The following is a 26,721-nucleotide window of genomic DNA, read 5'->3' as shown; positions in this document are numbered from 1 at the left end:
CGGACACTGCGAGAGGACTGTACAAGCAATGATCACGCGCACGGCACAGCGGACACACCAGGAACCGCGGTGTTGGCCGTCGAATGGCGCTAGCTGCGCAGCATTTGTGCACCGCCGCCGTCAGTGTCAGCCAGTTTGCCGTGGCATACGGAGCTCCATCGCAGTCTTTAACACTGGTAGCATGCCGCGACAGCGTGGACGTGAACCGTATGTGCAGTTGACGGACTTTGAGCGAGGGCGTATAGTGGGCATGCGGGAGGCCGGGTGGACGTACCGCCGAATAGCTCAACACGTGGGGCGAGAGGTCTCCACAGTACATCGATGTTGTCGCCAGTGGTCGGCGGAAGGTGCACGTGCCCGTCGACCTGGGACCGGACCGCAGCGACGCACGGATGCACGCCAAGACCGTAGGATCCTACGCAGTGCCGTAGGGGACCGCACCGCCACTTCCCAGCAAATTAGGGACACTGTTGCTCCTGGGGTATCGGCGAGGACCATTCGCAACCGTCTCCATGAAGCTGGGCTACGGTCCCGCACACCGTTAGGCCGTCTTCCGCTCACGCCCCAACATCGTGCAGCCCGCCTCCAGTGGTGTCGCGACAGGCGTGAATGGAGGGACGGATGGAGACGTGTCGTCTTCAGCGATGAGAGTCGCTTCTGCCTTGGTGCCAATGATGGTCGTATGCGTGTTTGGCGCCGTGCAGGTGAGCGCCACAATCAGGACTGCATACGACCGAGGCACACAGGGCCAACACCCGGCATCATGGTGTGGGGAGCGATCTCCTACACTGGCCGTACACCACTGGTGATCGTCGAGGGGACACTGAATAATGCACGGTACATCCAAACCGTCATCGAATCCATCGTTCTACCATTCCTAGACCGGCAAGGGAACTTGCTGTACCAACAGGACAATGCACGTCCGCATGTATCCCGTGCCACCCAACGTGCTCTAGAAGGTGTAAGTCAACTACCCTGGCCAGCAAGATCTCCGGATCTGTCCCCCATTGAGCATGTTTGGGACTGGATGAAGCGTCGTGTCACGCGGTCTGCACGTCCAGCACGAACGCTGCTCCAACTGAGGCGCCAGGTGGAAATGGCATGGCAAGCCGTTCCACAGGACTACATCCAGCATCTCTACGATCGTCTCCATGGGAGAATAGCAGCCTGCATTGCTGCGAAAGGTGGATATACACTGTACTAGTGCCGACATTGTGCATGCTCTGTTGCCTGTGTCTATGTGCCTGTGGTTCTGTCAGTGTGATCATGTGATGTATCTGACCCCAGGAATGTGTCAATAAAGTTTCCCCTTCCTGGGACAATGAATTCACGGTGTTCTTATTTCAATTTCCAGGAGTGTATGTATTCTTTACTGTTGTTTCCAAAAATATCAGCTTATTCCCTAAAATTAGCGGCTTTCTGTCAGTTAATACTCAGCAGAAATCTAACCTAATTTTCGATCGCACTTCCTTAACTCTTGTGCAGAAAAGTGTACAGTGCACTGCTGCATCCATTTTCAATAATCTACCAAAAGAATTCAGAAATGTTAGCAGTAATCCAATCACTTTCAAATCGAAATTGAAGAGTCTCGTCATGGGTCACTCCTTTTCTGTTGAGGAGTTCCTTGAAAAAATAAACTAGTTCTTATGCTATATAGTTGGTTACGTTTACTTAAACTCATGGTTTGACTTTTTCGGGTCCATAAACATTTTATTTTTATCTGTTATTATATTTAGGTTGTAATTTCATGTATTGACACGTTCCATGACCTTGGAGATTTGCTCCTCGATCTAGTTCTACGGAACTAGACGTCTTCAAATGGGTCAAATGGCTCTGAGCACTATGGGACTTAACTCCTGAGGTCATCAGTCCCCTAGAACTTAGAACTACTTAAACCTAACTAACCTAAGGACATCACACACATCCATGCCCGAGGCAGGATTCGAACCTGCGACCGTAGTGGTCACGCGGTTCCAGAATCTAGCGCCTAGAACCGCTCGGCCACCCAGGCCGGCCCTAGACGTATTAATAAATAAATTAATGACACAGTGTGGCGTCGAAACTTTTAACATGTGTTAACAAGAATAAACAACGCCAGCTTCAAGTAAATCCTTTGGTTTTGGTATCATTATTCAAGTACTACTTGTCCTGCTGCAGTCCCACTTTCCTTGACGAGTGGTCAGAGACTGTTGTAAATGGTCCTTGAGATCCCACCTACTGGCACTGACTAGAAGCTGACATGCTAGATGCTCCAACTCATGTTCTATCGGAGACAGGTGAAGGGATCTGCGTTGGCCACAGGAGTACCTCAGTATCACGCAACCGTTAACAGAGGCACGTGCCACGTTTGTGCCAACACTGTCATATTGAAAAATGGTACCATGATACTGTTGCATGGTGGTTAACACTTCAGTTTGTACGATGTCCGTGATCGCCAGAATCCCCTCAATAACAAACAGCTGCCACCTGGATTCGTACTGAATGTCTCCCCATGCCATGGCACGAGGAATAACACTGCTGTCCCTCTTCACAACGTCGGAAGGAAGGGATCTTTGCCCAGTTCTGCATGAAATTCATGGACGATGATTATCTGGAGTCGTGCAGAAACGTGATTAGACGCTAAACACAGTGTGACACCATTCATCCCCAATCCGTGGTTCCCCGTCACGACACTACTCCAAACGCAGCCATTTATGTTGTGATGGTAAGAGCAGTCTGTAAATGGGACGGTAATTCCCTAGTCCTACTGCTGCTGGTCTCCAACCAGTGATAGAAATAAAATAAAGGGTGTTCTAGAACAGCACGCTCAGATACGAAGATGTTACGATGTGCTTGGTGCAGAATAAAGTATAACCGACTGGAACGTTGACGACGACTATGCCTGGCGTCACGTTTGCATGAAGTTCAACACCTGCCGACCGTTACAAATTGCTGACTAATTTTAACATATGTACTGCGTAGACATTTGGTACGAAATACTTCCAGAAACCTACCAAATACTTGGCGCACCCATGCCATGCAGAAGCGCTGATGTATTTCTTTCCAAAGCTGAACCAACATTCTGTTAAGCAGGTGTCCATAATGTTTTGGCTCATCAGTAAGGTACTTCGAATCCATCTACACAACTGTTAAAAACGCGACTTTAAATTACCACCTGCGTCTCTTCTATTCTTTTAAAGCATCATCCGTAGTCTCGAATCAAATATATTTGTAACTTTTATTTGGTTATAGACTTTAAAATACTTCGCTCCATAAGTTATGGACGTATGAAATTCACTTACTGCATTTTCGTCTTCACTCGCATTTCACAGATTGACTCTATTGTTGGAGACCTACCCGCATCTATAATCAGTTTACATGTAGCAAATATACTGCGCATGGCTTGCCGTGCAATATTTAATACTAATCTCTCTCAGTATGCTGTAAACTTCCAGCGTCATCCATGGTGAAAAACTACGTGTGGAAAGAAAACCTTTTAAACCTTTATTATATATCAATTAGTGATGGACATTTTAAAATTCTGGCCATTTTTCATCCCCTTTACATATCTCTAAAGCAGAGGCACTTCCTAGCCGGTGTCTCATTCGCAGTTACTGTCCTGAAATAACAACAGATTACCTGAAGAACGGCGAAGGGTGTCTGTTTCCTCGATAGGGCAGGAACAGAAAAAAATTACTGGGGCGTTATAAAAGTGTTATATTTGGAAACTGCATCTGCTAGTCAGAAAACACAGAGCAAGACGCACGTTTCAAAGTTACTTCAGGAATCTGATGTTGTATGTTTTTGGAAAATGTTCTGTGTTTCGAGATGTGTATATTACCACAGGAAAACGGGTAGAGAGAGCAGAAAGATATTACTGTCTGTTGTTTCGCCTCAAGTAACGATCAGAAAAGTGCTGTAATTCTGTGCGAAAAAATGTTGGAAGAATAGCCACGAAATGTAAGTAGTATGAATTTTGCTTGGCCATGTCTTAAATTACTTCCCTATGAGAAGATTACTTCGCAGAATTGATTAAATAATTTATTCATTCGCTGTGTGATAGTGCTTTTAACTTTTGCACACCATTTTTTTATGGTAGATATGTTCTGATTATGGAATACAACAAGCTTACATACTTGAATAAAAAGGAAAATGGAGATGAGTGTATGGCATTGCTAACCGTGAGGCCCAATACGGGGAAAAGCGGCCGCCAAGTGGAATTTGAGTGCCGGTGAGGGGATGAAATGATGATGTGAACAACACAACACCCAGTCCACGAGCGGAGAAAATCTCCAACCCTGCCGCGAATCGAGCCCAGAACCGCTTGTATGGGAGGCAAGCACGTAATCACTTAGCTAAGCAGGCGGACTAATAAAAAGGAAAAACGTAAGTATTTGATATTGATCTTTGCTGCGCTATCAAAAATCTATTACGTAAGTTTCCCTCAAAGCTGTTGATCTTCATGTGAGAAAGAATGTAAAAGGGCGATATAAAAACTTCTGCACAGAGCGAATTCGCTACTCTAAATTGAGACGATTCCCGAGTTTGTGATGTACATATTTTATCTATCACCACGTGTTTTCACAGCTATGATAATTTGTGCTCTGAAATTTAAATGGAAGGAGAAAATGGTTTAGATCATTTCTCACGTATTGACCAGGTTTCATACATCAAAACAGTAAATTTGTGAGATGTACCAAAAATTAACGCTGCAGTTAAAGGTTGTACGTATAGCGTAATGGATAGAAGCGGAACGTCAGGTGGGCTTCTTGTTTACGACAAGGGTAAAAAATGCCGTCGCCAACAATCGAAAACGAAGATGAGGACGATTATAGCTTATGACGAAATGGCGTGGTAGCATCAGGCAAATTGCCCTTGCGAACCACTGTAACAGGGAGATACAACAAGGATTTTCCGTGCTATGTTTTTTTGGGCTAGGATTCGTCAAAGGAAGTTCGACACTATCGCAGCAGAAGTGGTCATTCTGCGTTTGATATCACATGACCGCATATTGCCGAAACTGAACGCAGAGTTTTCGAGAATTGTGGACGAGAACTCCTTCCACAGACTGCCTGCACTCCCGATATGAGCCAACCAGACTTTGATTTGTTAACAAAACTCAAGAGACAATCCTGAGGGAAGCGTTTTCAAACTATGGAGTTTTGAAGCAGTGATCCGAGTAATGAGGCAGATCACGAAATATGGCGTCCTGACTGGAACACAACTCTGGCACAAAAGCACTGAGCCGCTATTATTGAGAAAGATGGAGACTACATTGAAGGCCTGTTAACTTATTTTGTGCCAAAACGAGTTTAACATAATTATACACCACTAACTATATACACTGATGTTACAAAAGTAATGGAATACCTCATAATATCGAGTCGGACCTCATTTTGCCAGGCGTAGTGCAGCAGCTCGACGTTGCATGGACTCAACAAGTCGTTAGAGGTCCCGTGCAGAAATATTGGACCATGCTGTCTCTACAGCTGTACAAAACTTGCCGAAGTGATGCCGGTGCAGAATGTTCTGCACAAAACGACCTCTCGATTATGTGCCATAAATGTTCGATGGGATCCACGTTGGTCGATTTGGGTGTCAAATCATTCGCTCGAATTATCCAGGAAGTTGTTCAAACCAGTCGCATACAATTGTGGCCTGGTGATATCTTTGTTTGGGAATATGAAGTCAGTGAATGCAGATGGTCTCCAAGTAGCCGAAAATAATCATTTGCATTCAATGATCGGTTCAGTTAGACCATATGTCCCTGTCAGTTACGTATAAATACAGCCCACACCATTGTGGAGCTACGACCAGCTTGTTCACAACTGTCCACGTCTTTGTGGGGTCTGTGCCACACTCTAACCCAACCATCAGCTCTTACCAACTGAAATCGGGACTCATCCGACCAAGCCACGGTTTTCCAGCCGCCTAGGGTCCAAGCGATATGAGCACAAACCCAGGAGATCTGCTGCCATAGCCCATTAACGCCAAATTTCGACGCACTGTCCTAACGGATATGTTCGTCGTAAGTCCCACATTGATTTCTGCAGTTATTTCAGGCAGAACTGCTTGTCTATTAGCACTGACAGCTCTACGCAAACGCCGCTACGCTCAGTCGCTAAGTAAAGGCCATCGGCCACTGTGTTGTGCATATTGAGAAGCAATGACTGAAATATGGTAACCTCGGCATACTCTTGACACTGTGGCTCTCAGAATGCTGAATTCCAATTCCCCAACGATTTCCGAGATGGAATGTCCCATGTGTCAAGCTCCAACTACCATTCCGCATTCAAAGTCTGTTAATTCCCGTTGAGCAGCCATAATCACATCGGAAACCTTTTCGGATAAAGCACCCGAGTAGTAAATAAATGACAAATTGTATAAACTCTCCAAAAATTTGAAAGTAAAACAAAATCTACAAGTTATTGTTTATGGGAGCTACAGTATGATGTATGACGAAGACAGGTGTAGCCTCAGAAATTTATCCATGTGAGGGGACGAAACTCTAAAATTCCTTCATGTGACAAAGGGCCTAAATGAGATGGTTAGTTTCAAGATGTGTCATGCAACATGAACTATATTTTATAAGTGTCACAAAAAACTTCTGGAAGTATGTGAGAATTCGATAATGAAGAAAAATTCCGCACTCCAGATTCCATAGGGGGAAGCAAGTGTCTGCTCTTGCCCCATCCCCCCTCGTGATCACCTTTTAATAAAGACGAGTTTTTATTTACTCCTTCGGTACTCCTCAGTCGACAGATGTTGGAAAAATTCTTAATCATTTGGTCAAATAGCTTATGTGCTACAGCACCCTCTCGATGATCTTTGAGTAGTAAATTACTGTGGTGAAGCAATAATAGCGTATCGATTGTTAAAGACGAACAAGCTGCATACGTGGCAGCTGTGAAACATCAAGCACACAGTTGCCACATAAAACATGTTTCTCGACGCCTGGCATGTCTCATGTACCAATCAGAATTTGGTTTTAATCATTGCTATTTAAGATTAGTTCATGCCACTTAGTAATAAAATTAATGAGTAAAATGAACAATGTCAGTGCTTGCAGAAGACACTGTCTACCACTTTATTAATTCCATCTTTTACACTGGAGGTTTTGCATGTAAATTGCTCTATACCTCTGATGAGTACGTGATGAGCAAAGCAGGCCAGTGACCCAAAATTAGGGACAGCTCCCCTGAGAGCTGTGGGCCTGCCTCCTTAAGAGGGCAGCATAAACCACAGTGACTGGCAGAGGCAAGTATGGAATGCCACCCCGCCATTGCCAGGGCGGTTGACAGCCCGGCATCTTCCTGCTGATGTTACATAAAGCTTTGTGCGATGTAGGTCCAGGACTGCATTCACAGAGAATAACTAACATGAAGTAATGAACACCTGCACTCCCCAAGTTTTGCGACTTTTACTAGCAGGGACATTCGAGCAAAGCAAACTTCAAAGGAGATTTGTTTTCTGCTTGGAGCTCGTCTTCCGAGATTACTATGTAAGAGGCATTCAGTAATAGCTAAACATCTTGGAGTGCCTTGAGAATCGGCCAGCCTGCTTTGTAAACTGAAAGTCGTTCCTCCTTGAAGACAACAGGGCCGACTTGCAGGCGTCACTGTATTCAAACCGGACGACCTCTATCACAAAATGTTGTAATTATTGCCTAATCTAAACCAAAGGCAGAGTAGACGACATTTTGCCAGAGATGCTTTGTAGACGTGACCTTGTTGGCTAAAACATGGAACTGTATGAAGAGTGTAAGAGTAACTCAGTATTGTTAGGAACTGCAAGTTCGAGTGTGTAACTATTGTAAATACTGGAAGACTTTCAGGGTGAGAGAGACTGTTGATGTTGTAAGGTGTCAAACAAATAACACTCCTTACACTGAATTCGTGAAACAATTATGTTTAACTCGATATGTCACTCAACATAGTTTATTGAAATTGTTCTAATTTTATTAGCATGTAGATCTAATAAATAAGCCAGCATTTTGTGACTATAAACCATTAACACCCACACTTGTAGTTGCACGCAAGTAATTTCCCTTACCCAGGCTATGAGCTGCAGTTGTGAGTGAAGGAGAATTTTACGATGGCAGTTACCATCGCATGTAGGCCGACACCTTCGCCACAGGGCACCTAGCGGACACGAGACACCTGAGCCACTGTGTAGGTCGCCGGCAAAAGCCGCTCCTTGTCCCTACTTTTAATGACAACTCTTTGGAAAGCCTTTCTACAACAACACGAAGGGAGATGCGAGATAAACGTGCAGAGAAACCCAACGCAAAACATTGGTGACTCACTGTAGCCATCTATGTTAAAAACTCACATGAAAGAAAAGCTGTTTATCTCATTTTTACGTAGCAGAAGTTAAACTTTGCATTATGAAAGAAATGACGCCTGTGATAGGCTACAAAAACTCTAGTGGGTGGAGTTGCAACAAGTATGAACACACTGATTGGCCAGAAACAAAACACGTGGCCACCACCTGATATAGGCAAATTGCAGGGAGAGTAATTGGCTTCTTCCCTTGCAAAATCGTTGTGTATTTGAGTAAGGCAACACGCGCTAGACTGAGATGATTGAGAGAGTGATTATGTGAACACTTGTTCACAAGCTCGTGTTAACTCATAAGGAGTTAAACTGCAAAGTCTCCTAGTGTGGAGAATCGCGCCGAGCACTGACAATTAATGCTTGCAAGCGATTTAAGGGCAACGATGTACACGCTAATCCAGCCAAACAGCATGTACCATGCCAATTAACTTAGCTAGGGAATAACTAGGAGCCTCGGCTTCACCGAGTATGCAGGAAATGACGTAGCTGACTGGTGTTTAACAGTCGAGAGAGATTTAGAATAGATTCTCAGATTCACAGCTCACACCGACAGCCGCCACTGCCGCCGCCGACCCAAGGAAATCAAGCATGCTCCCCTGTGGATACACGTTATGTGTCTTTAATGCAGTGGCTTTCATTACATTCTGCATCTTCATGCCGTTGATCATTGCTGATTCTTCCGCAATTAGGGGCATTTTTCCACCCCAAGGATAAGAGAGTGCCTTGGACCTCTGTCCGCTCCTCCGCCCTCTTTGACCAGGCCGTTGGCATATTGACGGTGTCTTCCTATGCCGGAAGTCTTCGGTAGCCAATGCTGATGATTAAACAGAATTTAAGCAGTGACCGGTTTCGAATCCGGGACGGAGGACGTTTTAATTACTAATCAAAGACGCTAACACTAGACTTGGCTACCATCCATAATCGGTCTAGAAATGGTTATATGTATTTGTGTGTGTGTATATGTGTGAGTGTGTTGTGTGTGTGCGTGTAAATTTCAGCCAAACTTAGTGAACATATACCTTACCGTCAGGGGGCAGTAGATGAAGGGCAAGAACCACTTTCCTGTCGAAGTGGTAGGGCGTTGGATCAGAAAATAAGGGTAGTCGGTGACGCGTAAATTCCGAGATTTTATTCATGCAGTATCTGAGAATGATGGAGCACGTAGCGACTTGCAACAAGATTTACACAAAATTTCAAACATCCACGAAAGTTTCTCTTCTTCACAACCTTTACAAAATAATGAAAGGAAAAATGTTTGTCCCTTACTGCTTTTCTAGTGTTCATGCAGCAGAAGTATCGTGTGACGCATTACACTGTAATTTATTACCTCTTTACTACTAACCGTGTTCGCGACACATTTTTCAGTGTGTATACCAATATACCACTGAATCTAAGTGCAAAATTATATCATTGCAATGCACGTAGTTCAGCAGATATGACGTCATAAGTAAGGACATCAGTAAGAAACTGCCGTATCATGCATGACGTTTAAAGTTACAGCGTATTTGCTACTAAGTCTATTCGCAATAAATTTCTCAGGCAGTACCCACATGTGCCGCTGAATGTACCAACAATATTATATCACTGTAAGACACATGACTCAGGAGATATGACGCCAACTGTTTAAACAGTTACATGTGTCCTGAACTACTACATCGTGCACGACTTTAAATTTATAACTTCGTAGATACTAATTGAATTCGCAACACGCTTTGTAGAGATTATTTACATATTCTACTGAATGTACTTATATATTTATATGAATACACGACGCATAGATCACATGATATGACGTCATAAACGTTAAGTACAAAGTCAGGCAGTGCGTGATAGGTGCGTGGACGCACAGCTATACATACTCGTAAATCCCGACAACGCCCGGTTTCTTAATTGGTATATCAATAATTATCAAAATAAAAACTAATCTCATAAAAATGGCTAAAATCCGTTGATAAATTTCGCACATACACAACACCAAAAAGGAGAAAATAGTTACTTACATAAAAATTAATTTTTAATATTTTCCGTTTTTAAAACAAATCACATTTTACGAGACAGAGCCTCGGAGTCCCATGTAGATCTGTAACCGCTATAGAGACAGTCCCGAAAATTTGTGCTTGAGAGTTTTTAAGAGATGTGATAATACTTGTAAATTTTATAATGACAAGCGAGGAGAACATCCAATAGATAATAGTTAGCAGGTGAACTATTTATGCATCGATTATCTATTATGTGCACCCTACGTTTTTCGTTATAAATATTACAAGTATTTCCATACCTATTGAAACAATGACAAGCCCAAAATACCAGAAATTCAGGAATCTGTACGGAGCTAAGATAAATTATTTTAGAATTTTTAGTGCGACTTAAAAACATATTATTTTAAATATTTATTATTATTTAAAATTTTTCTATTATATAACGGTACGTCCAATGCCTGAAGCCTTTTGTCTAATAATCTGACAACCTTCAAAACTGGAACTGTAATTCTTTAATATTTCCGTGAAGAAGTCTCTCCTAATCTAGAAGACCTCCCACTAAACGATAATAGCGCCATAAGTCGGTATTGTGTTTGTTATTTACTTTTTCAGAGTTTATTCTGATGACCTATGAAGTTAAATACTGATATGTTGCTTTTGTATTTCCGATATAAGGATTGAAAAACTAACAGAAAGTAGAGGAACGTATTTAGAATAGCTTCTCATGCTGAGGGAATGCCAGTTGTTCAATTTCCTCTTGCGGAATGTTGACTTATCTGGCAGCACAAATGACTTCCCGTCACGTCCCCAGCAGATATTTCTTTGCGCTCGGCACGACGCGAATGCAATTTCAAGGGTGTTTCAACCAGGATGTACAGTTTTAATTTTCTGTTCACCCTGGGGAAATTAAGCACACGTCTGTCTTACTTCGCTGCAGGCCGGTTTATTGCATACTAAAAAAGCGTGAGCTCGCAGCTGTCTGCGCGAATCACAGACATTCCGTAAGGACTGGCGACGGATCTCCTTTATCTACACTTCTGCTTCGTGTGACATCCTACTGGCGGAGTTCCTACAGAAAGGAATATTCATGTTTCATACCAGTTCACTGGCAGAGGCAAAACAATGAAAAGTGAGGCGTGTTTTACATTTGGTGTGTAAACTGCTGTTCTTGCACAGTGGTGGAAAAGAAACCGTTCTCGCAGTACAAGTGAAATTTTTGTGCCGTTTAGGATTTCAGTAAACTTTGTTAATGTTTTGTTACTTTCTGCTCGCAAAAGACGGAGGTAACATTTAACAGTAGCTTCTCAATGAAAGAGAAGCAGTTTCCCAAGACTAAATTATTTACGCTGGGATCTAGAAGTCAGCTTTGCTACATGTTAGTCGGCTTGAATTATGAGACAGGTGATAAAATATGTCGACAACAGAATTATTTGTCCCTTTCACAGTTAAAGTAGCTTAAATAAAGAAAAAAGTAAAGGAAGTTTTGCTTGTAATACTATATTTTACGAATTCGTTGTTACTTGTGAAGTGTAACAGAATGTTTAACTCAAGTTTCGTGAGAGAAAGTGTGCAAAATGAAACTGTAGCTAGGATAAGTAAGTCGCAGAACGATAATTTGCGAAATGATCGTGGATGTGCTCCTCAGACTCATGGCCCTTGTACGCTATTGTTAAATGTCATTCTCAACATCGTATTACCCTGGAACGTAACTGCACTTGGCATACTAGATTTACAATGAACTAAGTATGCTAAGTCATCGATTCGTGATTCAAAGACATATTATGACATAAACTGAAAAAGCAGCTGAACTGACTGATGGAAGAGAGGACATATCGCGTTTTGTATTTCTTTTAATTTCTTTCAATTTGAGTTCTCATGAATGTGCCCAACGTAAAAATGTTTTGAAGACTTACATTTCAGTTACTAGCATTCTGCCACATATTATCTTATGAACTATTTTTCGTAATTCCGTCATAGTAGCATTTTAATAAGCCGGCGATCAGTTTCGAACTACCAAGCTCATTTTCAGGCCACGCGTATTAAAGTTAAAATACAAAATTTGATAAGAACACACAAAGTTTGGAAAACAAAATACAGTTGTTAAGATTTCAATAGTTATTCGCTGGTCAGTAACATACGTGCACTAATAGTGCTTGGTTAGGGGACAATCAAACGGTTCAAATAGCTCTGAGCACTATGGAGCTTAACTTCTTAGGTTAGCAGTCCTCTAGAACTTAGAGCTACTTAAACCTAAGTAACCTAAGGACATCACACACATCCATGCCCGAGGCAGGATTCGAACCTCCGACCGTAGCGGTCGTGCGGTTCCAGACTGTAGCGCCTAGAGCCGCTCGGCCACACTGGCCGGCCGGCTAGGGTACAATCATTTCACTCACTCATTTCACTCAAACATTATACATAGTCACATGAAATGTCAGATCAGTTTCTTAATATATATGTATTCATGAAGTGCGGTTGAACTAGACTGGTTTTCGCCTAACCAAGCACTGTTAGTGCAGATATTTTACAGTTCAGTGAACAGGTACTGAAACCTTGAGAATTGCATTTTGTTTTCCAAATTTTGTGTTCTTACACATGTATGTATGTACTTTAGCTTTAATTAACTCGATAATTCGAAACTAGTCGCCAGCCTAATAAAACGCAATTGTCACGGAATTACAAACAGGAATTTGCTATCCAGGTTTCTGGTCCTGCCCTGACTTTATGTTGGAAAAACGCGCATATTACATTGAAGTTGCTGTTCTTTCTTTTCTTGCGCCGACTGAATATGTAGCTTTCTTACTTTTATTTATCGGTATTGCAAACTCTCCACAAGAAATACTCATTTGCTGAAATAACTGTTTTTGCTATTCATCCTGTTAAATACGTCTGTTTCGCTTTCTTTATACTAGAGATGATTTTACTGTTTCTTGTACATTAAATCGGAAGTTATTTACATGCAGGAACAATAGTAATGTACCTTATACAAGGGTTGCCCAAAAAGTAATGCAGTGCACTTTTTTCCTCAGGCAAAAAGTATGCTACGAATGTGAAACGTTACGTATGTATTATTTGAAGTCTCCTGATGACTACGCCAAGTTTCCGTCATTTCAGACAGTTGCAGGACAGTTTCAAACGGGGGGTCTGTAGGTAATGCACGTTACAAGCAACGTACCGTCATTGAATTTCTCACTACAGAGAATGAAACTGTGGGGAATGTTCAAAAACTCTTGTGTGAAGTCTATGGAACTTCTGCTGTCGACAGAAGTACAGTTAGTCGCTGGGCACAGAGGGTGAGGTCATCAGAAGGCGGTTCGGTGGAACACCACGATTTGCAGCGCTCGGGGAGACCATCTGTGGCTGTCACAGCTGACATGTCGCAGGGAGCTGATTTGGTGAGTCCCGAAGACATTAAAGGATGACATTCGTGGAAGACATTTCGTGGACGATGAGGAGGTGATTCTCGCAGTGAAGCACTGGCTCCGCCAGCAGGACAAGGACTGGTACCGACAGGGTATACACGTCCTTGTTTCGCGCTGGGAGTAGGCCACAGAACGGGATGGAGATAACGTGGAAAAATAGGGTTTGTAAATAAAACACTATTTCTTCGTGTGGGTAAATCTCATTAGGTTCAATAAGGAATTGATGAAGAAAAAAATGCGGTGCATTACTTTCTGGGCAACTCTCAACAAACTACACTGAAGGTTTTTCGCCAGTTATAAGCACACCCACTGCCACATTTGTTGATTTACGCAGCACTACTTGCGTCACTCTTTGCGCACAGTAAATCAAGTGGCATTTGATCGCAGTGCCATTAGTTCTATTAAATTTCTCTTCTCTACCAATTTCGATGGTTTACACAGAGAGATGCTTTTAACGGCAGGTCGCCAAATGTGTCAATACGTGAAATTTAGTGGCAGAATGTGTGCAAGACAGTCTCATTTGAAGAACCCTTCTGAAATTACAGTATTAGAGTACTACCTTTATCATGTAACGATACATATAAAGATGAAAATTACTTTTTCAGCATAAAACACCTGAATTTACTTGATATGATGAAGCTCTCACAGGTATGTACTATATGATCATTTCCTCAGCTAATAGTCCCACAATATGCAGAGAATGAGAGAGATGTTAAACTAACCTTGAAGATGGCGGCGAGCAGCAGTATGCTGAGAGCGATCATGAAGAGCTGCGTGCCTATTATGGTCAGGTACGCTATCTGCACGCCTGAAACAGCGCCGTAGAAAAATGAACAAAGCTCGAAATAATCTGTAGCGTTAGAGATATGAAGCTAAAGGAATGGAAGAACTATAGCTACATTAGAAGTACACATGTACAAAAGTTCAGCTTTAGCGGGCGATTATTTTTGCTGCTCTTATCCCATTATAGGGTGCCGTCGTTGATGGCACTCTGGAAAATAGTGTACCGATCTTAACCTAGAATAAACTAGATAGTTAGGAGGCGGCGCAGGAAAGAACTCTGGTAAAACCACTGCACTGTTTAGCACTTCAAATTATCTCAGTAGCGTCATTTCATACAGATGTGGACAAACTCAGATGAAGGATGGCATGAACTTGCGGAACAACCGCCGTGAAGGTTCTCAAAATTCTCATTAGTACATTTGCAGCTTTTGAATGACGTGGAAATCGGTAGTTTTGACGTACATGTACGGACAACCAAATGATTACACTTTCAGGAAAACTGGGTGATTTCTTCAAGAGAAAGAGATTCACAAATTCAGAAAGTCAGTCGCTGGTTGGTCCATCTCTAGTCCTCATGAAAGCAACTTAAGGGGTCGGCGTCGATTGGCAGAGTTCTTGTTTGGCCTCCTGAGATACATCGTGCCAAATTCGGTCAAATTGGAGCGTTAGATCGAACAAATCCCGAGTGGGTGCAGGGCCCTGCCCAGAATACCCAAAACGTTCTCAGCTGAGGACAGTCACGTTAGCATTCCACCACTGTCCAGGGCGTCTCCAGAGGTCATTGGCTCCAGGAATCTCATCGACAGGAGTAGAACTGTCATCAGTGATGAGTCCAGCTTCGTATTGAGCCCCGATTACCAACTCTGGAGACGCCATTAGCGAGCAGTGGGATACCAACCTGACTGTCACATGCCATATGGCCCAACAATCAGGAGTAATTGTCGGGGGGTGCCATTTTCTTTCATAGCTGGTCCCTTTTGATTGTTATCCGTGGTACGCTTACGGTACTCTATCACCTCTTTTTGCTGCCCTTCATGATAAGCCATCCTAAGCTTACATTTCGCCAAGATAATGCCCGCCCACACACTGAGAGAGTTCGCACTGCTTGTCTTCGTTCTTACCAAATCCTCTCTTGACCAGCAAAGACATCGGAAAAAGTTTGGAGCATTATGAGCAAGACCCTCCAACCAGTTCTGAATTTCTACGATATAAAGTACCAGTTGCATAAAATTTCGTGCGATGTTCCTCAAGACGACATTCAATAACTCTGTCAATAAATTCCAAGCCGAATAACTGCTTGCATAAGAGCTAGAGATGGACTAAGGCGTTGACTCTTGTACAGTTTGTGGAGCTCCTTCTTTTGATTCAATTTTTCTGAAAGTGTAATCATTTGTCTATTTTTACGTGTAAGTCACATCTACAGATTTCCTTCCCATTCGGATAATCCCTTCGTGATGTATCTATTTTTGTCTTAGAGTGTGCATGAACAATACAATGTAACCTTATTTCAGAGAAATTAAGAATTGACGAAAAGACTTACAGGTAATTCACGCACGACAATGAAAGAGCACACAGAAAACATGTACACGTTATATGACTATCCCTAGTTTGTCACTTCTGTCTTCATAAAAGAAGCATCTAATATACCAGTGTAATGACAACACAATCAAATACTTAGACACTGTAATGTTTAATGCCTACAATGTAGCAGATGTATTTCGAAGCACCACTTACTTTCAAGATAATTAATGTTATAAAGTATAGCTTCCAATTTTACTGTGGGTATGACGTAATGTATCAGTCGTTTCCTCCAAAGCGGTAAACATAGTCCTTCCTAAGAACAACTCTTTCGGAAAATATTTTCTGCTTTTTCCTCAGCAGTTTCCTTACCATTTCTTTCCCGTGTAATCCTGTACCTTCTATCTGCCATATTTTATCGTTAATTGCTTCATGAATATTTTCATTTGCGGAATAAAGTTCCACTTTAGTCTGCGAAAGTTAAGGCTACTGCTCCGTTTTACATTGTGACAAGCGGCACTATATTTCTCATAACTGTCACAAAATGGTAAAATTACATAATTCATGTCTATGTTACATGTACGTGACATTTATCTGTTAGCAATACCATCTGTATACCAGTTAAATACGTTCTTCCGATATTTGAACATTAATATTACTATATCTACATTTTACATTCATTTTTCCGATACTTTATTAACTGTTTCCCTTTTTTCATTTTTATTTTCACGTTTTCACATACACTGTACTCAAAGTTTGATTTTAATTCGTAACTGTACATCTCGCTGTTCCCAATTTTCAATATCATATTCAGGTACCTTATTTTGGTAGCAAATAATCTGTCAGTACTTTCAGTTGACTAATTCATTTGATTGTTTTCGGTGTTTAGCCTCCTATCGAGATCCATCAACATATATTTATATTCGTCATTTCAGAGTTTCTTTCATATAATTCATTTCTTAATTTCACTCTTAGAATCTTCGTTAGATTCCGTCAGGTAATCAGTTAAATCATTAGTGGTTTTATTATTAGTTTGTTCCGTAACTTTTTTACTTCCACTATTTTGTTCCATCCGCCTACACAATTCCTCAGTAGTTTGTTCCGTTTCATTAAAGTCTTGTTCAGTCTGCCTATCGAAACCTTTTGACATTTGCATTATTGCATGCAGCTTTTCCCTTAGATCAAATCATTTGGGACTCTCAACACTAAATTTATCTTCACTGCCTGGTAAATGAACATGACTCAGTCTGTAATTTACATACTGTTCCCCATGCGCTTCTGTATTACTGTCATAGTTTGCATTATGAGATGTAATCAAAACATCAAAGTTATTGTTAACTTCATGATTAATATTGTACTCAAAATTTACAATATTTCCTCTCATTTATATTTGCTAATTTATATTTGCTCTCATTGTTGGCATTCATTTGGCAATATTTTATTTACTAAGTAATCATAAAATACATGTATTACAAATCCTAAATGGCAAAATAAATTCTCACAAAATAGCAAGGAACATCCTTTTTTCTCAACAATATGCACGTTTGACAGTACTGTGCGATGTTTCTGATGGTAGTATCGTATGGTATTCCGACATATACCCATTATTTGATATTTTTAAATTTTTAAATCTATATAAGCACGGGAGTTCTCGCCATTGAAAATTAAGAGAGAACAAAATTGAGAGTGTCAACTTTATAAATAAATAATTTAGACAGTAAAGTGCGACAGTATCGCTGTTTAAAAAAATTCATTTAACTATGCATTCCAACCAGACTCCATTCCAAGGCCGCTCCTATCTCAGTTGCTTCAATTCTTGGCTATAAACAATACATTACATGCCGCAATCCGAGCAGTGGGGCGTTAGGGTCATTGGCGTTCGCAGCCTATCTATTGGTTCCAAGATATCACCTGAGACAGTGCTGATGTCGATATTGAAAGATTCGGTATTACGATAAGATGAAAACTTTCTAAAAGTAGCTATAGCCACTTCACATAATTTTAATGATATGAAACAATCTTATGACCGTGAGAATAATTAAGAGAATGATATTGATATTCCCACTTTCTGCTATGTATTAAGTTGTGTTGCAGCTTTTAACTCTAAAAAAGCAAGGTAAAGCCTCTGTTCCGTGAAAAAAATGGCAAGAACTAAACGTAAAAGCAATACAAAAATGCAGTAAAATTTCTCAAAATATTGAGAATAAAAGGAATCATCCAGTATTATACAGTCATCACAATTTTCATTCATACTTCATAAATAGTTCAAGATATCGTAACGAGAATTTTTGCAAATGATTGCACGTATACAGCAGTGAAAGTGTAATTTCGGCTTCGTGAGATAATTTGGGTCTACATCTGGTGTCTGAGTCTTTATAACCTCTCATGATGGCCATAACATTAGAAAACAAAACGTGAGTCATGAAACACGCCTTCGACCACAGACTAACGCCCGCAAAACAAAAGTCACCAATGACACAACTACAAGCCCTGAAAGTCTGCATTTTTTAAGCGTTGCTTCCCATAACTTTTTATTGAAGGAGCTTTTGCTCGAAATTTATGCTGGACAACGTGTTCTAAGTTCATATACTTCCAGCACTGAATTTGCGTGCCTTGGTATATTTTTCATTAAAGTGAAAACATCGTTCGTGTGCATAAATGATGTGTTCTGTACTTATGCTTCCTTTAGCAAGTCTCTATGTCTGGCACTGAATAAAGTTCCCGATGAGGACTTCATTCTGAGCGGAATATGTTCAAAAATCGAAAAACAGCATTGTTACAGCCGTAGCTAGTGAACCACTGAAAGAGAGGTGCTACGTAGCTACTGAGCCAGATACACAGGGTGTTTCGGAAATTCTCGATAAAAACCTTTACGACTTGTAGAGGGGAGTGAGTAGACAACATTTTGAATAGTTTCCTTACTAAAACCATCTGAAAACATGTTGGTAATGCTACCACTTTTACAATTAATAGGCCATGAGTGACTCAGAACATCATTTGTTTCACAGTTCCACTGATTAATGGACAAAGAAATCGCTCGTGTGCTCGCTGATGGTTGCTCTGCCACGTGACGCAGTACGACCTCTTCCCAATCAGGCGTGCTGTGTCTCCTTGGAGCCCCATAGTCACATCTTCTGACGGTGAAAGTACCCATTCTTAAAACTGTTGAGTAGTGGTTGCGAAAATGGTATGCGATGGAGTTGGACTTTGTGAAGAACGCTCTTGGTAAAGGCGACAAGCAGCTCTTCCAATACCGTGAGCTTCGCCATTCAGATGGATCATGTCGGTGTATTCTGCAAATGTATTCTTAATCATGTTGCTGTAACACTGACATACACGTGAATGAGGCTCGAATCAGGTCAGAGAGGTAAGACAGACGTCAGATGACATCAGACGATACGACGTGACCTACCACAACCTCTTTCCCGACCATGGCTATCTTGTTGTATACCTACCTGGCAAAAATGTTTTCAAACAGCTGTGGCACGGTAACGATACATTTCCGGATATGGGTACCTTTTCAAAACTTTATATACTCACTCCCCTTTACAGGTCCTAGAAGTTTGTAGAGGGAATTTTCGAGAACCCCGTATAATCAGTGATACAACCATTCAAACATTTTGACAGTTTGTCTGGGTATTCCAAGTCCTGCCCTTTTTTATAGGAGCAGAATTTCTTCTGTTTGCACATTACGTACCCACATATGTCGGATATTTAAAAATCGGTGGTAGTGGTTTTTAAATGTAAGGAAATGGTAGTGCTAATATGGTATCTTGATCTGCACATAAATTCTTTATTTACTGGATTTCGAAGCACGACGTTTGTGATTCAGCACTTATTTTTTCACTTGATCTCATTCTTGAAGGAACTTTGCGTATCTTTGGGTCAGGCCTTAGCGGTTGGAGAATGCCTCCAATACTCGTCCCGTATGCAAGAATCATATCCTGATCTTTCGCTATTTGGTCCATGTTGTCGGTATATTTGAGTGCCAAAAATTCTTTCACTGTAGCAGTTCGACAGGAACAGACATTATCATTGAGAACGAAGTCTTTCCCGACGGCACTCTTGACAATTGGTCAGTTCAGTGTAAAACCTTGAGCTCTCGACGATTACCTCTATCGTCTTCGTTAGGAGCAATTGACGTCAAAACTGCTGCTGTGGTGGCCTTATATAGCCCATACACGGCTTCTGATTCATCGGTAATTACGCAGTGCTGTCGAAGATTGTGTCAACGTCTGTGTTGGTGGCACCACCAATCCCGCCGTATAGTAAACATTATGACGAATATCACTGCTTCTACATCGAGAGCTCGCTTCCATGCACTGCTAAGATTATATCCGCTGTTACAGTTGAAGTTCTTCTCGCACCTCGCACATTCATAATTCTATAGTCCCTTTTATTACAGAATCCGAGTATGTAGGAGTCTGGGACGGAACTTTGGTATCGTCAAATAATATTTTGCGTTTATTTGTGAGGTTGTGCACAGCACCTGCAGAGTTCTCCAGTTCTTGATTTGTCATGTGCCGTTGATGTCCTGCACACCGGTCGGAAACGGTATAGATGGACAAATCGACGCAGTTGCTTCCGCACTCGTTAGGGACGTCATAAATCAGAACGCTGATTTCATATCAAGTGAAACATGCCCGTATGCCCGTAGAATCAGAACAACATTCTCCGAGAGCAAACCTGGAGCAACCGCAACTATGGAGAATAGAGCTTTGACTGAAATATTTCATCCAAGTGCCTCTTACCATTGACAGTACTTCTGCCACCATCAGTGGAGATGAAAAACCCCCTATACCCTTCCGACATGATTCTTCCGGTTCGATCACTGTCAACGTAGTCTCTTTTCTCGACATTCCTGTGAGTGAAAGTGCTGCCATGTTCACTCCAGAGAAGGAACCAACTCCGCAAACTAAAACACGTATCATATATGGTCAGCATATCCCTCTCCTGTTCTGCGGCTCAGTCTCCATAGAACTGAAATGTATATCGAGACTGTGTTTCCAAACAGAGTATTCAAGCCAGTTCAGTTACAGGAAAATTTTTGAGTTTTTGCCATGTATCACCTCCATTGTTTTCAGTAGAATAAATTAATTATTGCCGTTGTTGGCTGCGAACTCTCTTGATAAGGCAAATGTATCAGCGATAGGAATCTTCCAAGCTAACTCCTATACTATGCATGCGCCGGAAGGCGAGTTAATTGTTTTACTGCATCGTAAGTCCTATGTGAAACCCGATGACGCCACGTAGTGCAAGGAACCAGGGCCACAACCGAAGATTTCAATCCCGTCTCTCCATGAGAGTCAAACGCCCGTCTTTGTTTTCGCGCAGTGCTAAAGCTTGCCCCCAAGCCGCCATCTGTAACCATTCCTAATCTCCATTATTATCAATACAGTTTAATTTTATCTCAGAGTCTTATTATCGAATCGCAACATGCTGATCCATAAGGACAAAACTCTCATATTTTCAAAGTACATTTTATAACCGTGCATGTATTGCTAACTCAAGAATAAAGTAGCAATTTCCTCTACCACCTTTGGTGGAACACATGGGCGTTAAATAGAGGTTTCGCTGATTTTACAGAGAAGGTGTCATTAACTCTAGTCTACTGTATCTTCAACATAATTCGTTCTTCACTGTGTGCCAGTGTCTGAAACATGCACATATCCTTGAGTGACGCTTATAATGTTAAAACAAACTAATGAGATTCCTCTGCCATTTACGGGAGTATCCAGTTAATGCCTTTGGAAAGACTATCGGCAAAGCATTACCAGTTGCAGTACCGGAAAGTTACTTGAAACTTGCCAGAACGGTAATATAAGAGGAACGTTGGTCGACATTAGTGGCGATTTAAGCACTATTAACTATGTCGCGCATCCTATTGTCACTGTCTGAAAGAATCTTATTCCCAAAAATTCTCTTGAAGAGCCACATCAGTTGCTCTTGAAACTGAAGAGCCTACTCAACACGGAAAAGAATTTACAACCGAAAATGCACCTTATGTCATAAATACAGGAAATATATTGGCGGCTACGAATACGGGCAACCTACAACTGTAGAAAGAAATGACGGCATAGAAAATTTGAGACGGACGGGGACTCGAAAACTTATTTCCCACTTGTCACGAGCGGTCGCCCTGACAATTTCGCATATTAGGTTATACAAAAGAATTAATATGATTATTACCAATTCTTCGTACTGAAGAACTACATTCAGCGTTGATATTTGATTGAATAGTCTTCATTGTGACATCAGTGCTCTCAATTTTTTTACATACCTTAAGTAGGAGGCGAAAACAAATGGTGCGAACATAATCGAACTAACAAATACAACACATAAACGCTCTTCTTTCATTACAGAACAAAAAGTGACTGCTGTTCTCATGTTAGGAGTGTCTCTCGTCAATCCTCGATTCTACTCATGCTGGAGACGGGCACTTTTTCTGGTGAGATTGTGGAGGTCACTTCAAGGTCATCACCTATTTTTGCTCTAGACCAATATATATATTAATTAAATTCTCCTACATGACACACTTAAACTGCGTGGGGCATCTAGGAACGTAGTTCCTAAAATGTTAGCTTAATATAGTCTATATCATAGATGTTTCAAAAGCAAGGAATGACGTTCTTGCAGAGAAGCCCAAAAATCAGGTATATTCTCATAGCCATCTTGGAAAACATAAAATACTGTCGTACCCCGAAACCAAATCACTGCATTGATCTTCGCTCGATGATAGTACGTTTTATCTGGAAGAGTAATATCCGTGGTTGGATAGCTTTTGGCACTACTCTAAATAAGAAAGGAATTTTTTTAGGGTCTGTACCTCAACCGATAGAAACGGAACCCACATACAATCATTTTGTTGGCAGTGTCTTCTTCCTGTCTAATCAACTGTTAGAAATCCTTTCTCTCAGGAATGAGAAGACTTACATATCTGAAGTTTATGTCACATACTAAAGTCTAAGGTCCATTGGTGGTGGAAGAAATAGAAACTTGTAAGTCAATGAAATCAAGAGATATGGCCATTTATGTCACCTATTTTGAAACTCGCAAACGCACACATCAAAACCCACAGGAAACTTCTCGTCGGCATAAATTCATGTAATTTCGCAAGAATCAAGTTTTCACAATACAAGCAAAGAGAAAAATCCGAAAACTGTGAATCTGTGATTATATCACACGAAAAAAATTGTCTTTTTCTATCCGTCCGTCTGGCTGTCCATCCATATGTTACGACTCCTTCTCCTCAGAAACTGGTTGACATATCAAGTTTAAGCTTATCTCACATACTAAGGTCTATAGTCCCCTGGCGTTGTAATAACTGTAAGCTTCTAAGTCAAGGCAATCAAAAGATACGGCTATTTATGTCACATATTTTGATTCAAGGAAACTCACACGCCGTCCGGGGTGGACGAGCGGTTCTAGGCGCTACAGTCTGGAAACGCGCGACCGCTATGGTCGCAGGTTCGAATCCCACCTCGGGCATGGATGTGTGTGATGTCCTTAGGTTAGTTAGGTCTAAGTAGTTCTAAGTTCTACGGGACTGATGACCTCAAAAGTTAAGTCCCATAGTGTGCTCAGAGCCATTTGAACCATTTTTGAAACTCACGTAGGTTATTTTCCGTTGACCTAGAATTATGAAATTGTGCTAGAAGCTATGTTTCAGAGTACAAAGAACACGACTAAAAATATTTTGTCATTTGTTATCCGTCTATCTGTAAAGACGTCTATAAACTGAAACAGATAAACGTATGAGACTGAAATTTATATCACCTACTAAGTTTTACGCTCCCTTTTCGGTGTAAAATATTTGACCTTATAAGTCAATGCATCCGAAGGATTCGGCCATTTATGCTCGAAAACTCTTTCATCAAAACTTATAGTGTACTTACCGTTAACCTAGAATCATGAAATTCTGCAAGATGCAACGTTCCACAGTACAAGTAAAGGAAAAAATCCGAAAATTGTTGATTTGTGATTATGTGACACGAAAAAATATTTTTGTCATTTCTCCTCAGTCGGGCGGTCTGTTCTTCTGTTAGCAGACCTTTCTCTTAGGAACCGGTTGACAAATCAAATACATAGCCCGTGTAAAAAATTTAAGCTTCTAAATCAATACAACCAAAATATGCGACCGTTCAGGTCACATATTTTGGCATCTTGCGAGTTTCGATATCGACAACAGGCAAAAATCGACGATTATCTCGTTTTCCGAGCTGTATGCAGTATCTACACATATAATTAATTTAGTACGGAGCACCCTGTGAGTGAGTCCTATAACTAACTCTGTACGGAGCCCTCGGTGCGTGCGTCCAACAAGCACTTTTCCGGTTTTTTTGCAATAAACACCGCACTTCTGCGAAAGGTTCGCGTACCAGTTGATGGTCATCAGTATCAAAAACATTCCACTAACGGCACAGTGGAGTATCCATCACATGAACAGAATGTAGCTCGGATCGCGTCACATATTTCCAATTTACTGCTAGATCCCTTTACAGACGCGTCACTGAATGAAAGGAAACATGGTGCACACACACAGTAGTGGCTACGTTACGGTTGGTTGCTGTCTCTCTGTGGTATTACTTCATCGGCATCGTGGAAGTAAGCGGTATATACAATATATCGCCTGCTTTTGCAAGCCTGGTAGTCAGTAGGTCCGTTTGTACATAACTGTATTCGACATAAGAAAAACCGAATGTGGGTAAGCAACGGTGAGATGTGAGCCACACTGTCGGCGCTAGTCGAAAGGATGGTGCCAATTTCTCTATCAAGATGCCAGTCAGACATCTCTGGCGTTGAATTCAAAAGTTGATCATCGTGCTAACGTAGATCGCTACTGTACTTTCGCGGACGTGGACAATGCCAAGACCCTCTTGCCCAATGGAAACGGTAATGGTTTCATAGATGGCTTTAAAAAGCAGACCTGTGCTCACAAAGGATCCTAACGGCGCAAGGAGCCAGCGCGCTATTACAGTTGACATCTGGAGCTCTTGGGCCAAGTATGGGACGCGTGACGTTAGTTCAGTGTTGACCTAGGTGGCCGTTGTCATTATGTCTAAAGCTGTTAACATGTTACCTCGATCACCATTCCAATTGTTTTAGGACACGTGTACAGCTGAGCGATGCCGTGCTAGGAGCGTCGTTGGTGAATATTAATCCCAAGCATTTCATCTTGTCCAACATCCTTAATGGTGCCACACCGCCACTTGCGAGTCCTCTGCCAGTGTTCATCGCCACCGACTTCGCCATGCCCAGTTTCCTGTAGCCATTCTATACTGATCGAACCAATTCAGTGCCACACGTATCTCCTCACCCAATCATTCAATCATCACCAGGTCACCCGCATACGTTCTACATACACACTACGTGATCAAAAGTATCCGGACACACACAAAATCATTCTTTTTTCATATTAGGTGCATTGTGCTGCCACCTACTGCCTCAGTAGTCATTAAACATCGTCAGAGAGCAGAATGGGGAGCTCCACAGAACTCACTGACTTCGAACGTGGTCAGGCGATTGGGTGTCACTTGTGCCATACGTCTGTACGCGCGATTTCCACAGTTCTAAACATCCCTAGGTCCACTGTTTCCGATGTGATATTCACGTGGAAACGTGAAGGGCCATGTAAAGCACAAAAGCGTACAGGTCGACATCGTCTGTTGACTGACAGAGACTGCTGACGGTTTAAGAGGGTCGCAATGTGTAATAGGCAGACATCTATCCGGAACATCACACAGAATTCCATACTGCATCAAGTTCCACTGCAAGCACTCTTTCAGTTAGGCAGAAGGTGAGAAAATTTGGATTTCATGGTCGAGCGGCTGCTCATAAGCCACACATCACGCCGATAAATGCCAAACCACGCCTCCCTTGGTGTAGGGAGCGCAAACATTGGATAATTGAACGGTGGATAAACATTGTGTGGGGTGAAGATTCACGTCAGAAAATGTGGCAATCCGATGGCAGGGTGTGGGTATGGTGAACGCCCGGTGAACGTCATCTGCCAGGGTGCCAACAGTAAAATTCAGAGGCGGTGGTCTTATGGTGTGGTCGTGTTTTTCATGAGAGGGCTTGCACTCCTTGTTGGTTTGCGTGGTACTATCACAGCACAGGCCTAGATTGATGTTTTAAGCGCCTTCTTGTTTTCTACTGTTCAAAAGCAATTCAGGGGTGGCGATTGTATCTTTCAGAACGATCCAGCACCTACTCATAATGCACGGCCTGTGGCAGAGTGATTACACATTAATAACATCCCTATAACGGAGTGGCCAGCATAGATTCCTGACCTCAATCCTATTGACCGCCTTTGGGATGGTTTTGAACTGCGACTTCGTGCCAGGCCTCACCGACCGACATCAATACATCTAGTCAGTGCAGCACTCTGTGAAGAATGGGCTTCCATTCCCCAAGAAACGTTCCAGCACCCGTTTGAACGTATGCCTGCGAGAGTGGAAGCTGTTGTCATCAAGGCCAACACCATATTGAATTAGAGCATTACCGATGGAGGCGCCACGAACTTGTAAGTCGATTTCAGCCCGGTGCCTGGTTACTTTTGATCACATAGTGTAGTTTTGTGGCCCCTCATCGTCATTTCTGTTTGTCGGTTCCGAAATCCTCAAAATAACGGCTCGAGAGATATGACACAAATAATCGTCGACAGCTCGCACCCATCTCTGATCGATATCGAGATATTCGTTG

General features: G+C 41.9%; 1 protein-coding gene across 2 annotated transcripts in view; it reads right to left on the bottom strand.

The window, feature by feature from the left end:
• Positions 1–26,721, bottom strand: part of LOC126095172 (uncharacterized) — a 1,128,014-nt gene that overhangs the window by 250,066 nt on the left and 851,227 nt on the right. For both annotated transcript variants that reach the window (XM_049909900.1, XM_049909901.1), the window contains exon 5: positions 14,439–14,524. In XM_049909900.1, coding sequence (XP_049765857.1) covers positions 14,439–14,524 — 86 coding nt within the window. The remainder of the gene's footprint in view (positions 1–14,438; positions 14,525–26,721) is intronic.

This window comes from Schistocerca cancellata, chromosome 8, assembly GCF_023864275.1.
Source record: "Schistocerca cancellata isolate TAMUIC-IGC-003103 chromosome 8, iqSchCanc2.1, whole genome shotgun sequence".
Lineage (NCBI taxonomy): Eukaryota > Metazoa > Arthropoda > Insecta > Orthoptera > Acrididae > Schistocerca > Schistocerca cancellata.
Note: the sequence above shows the minus strand (reverse complement) of the source record. Positions and strands in the feature narration are given on the sequence as shown.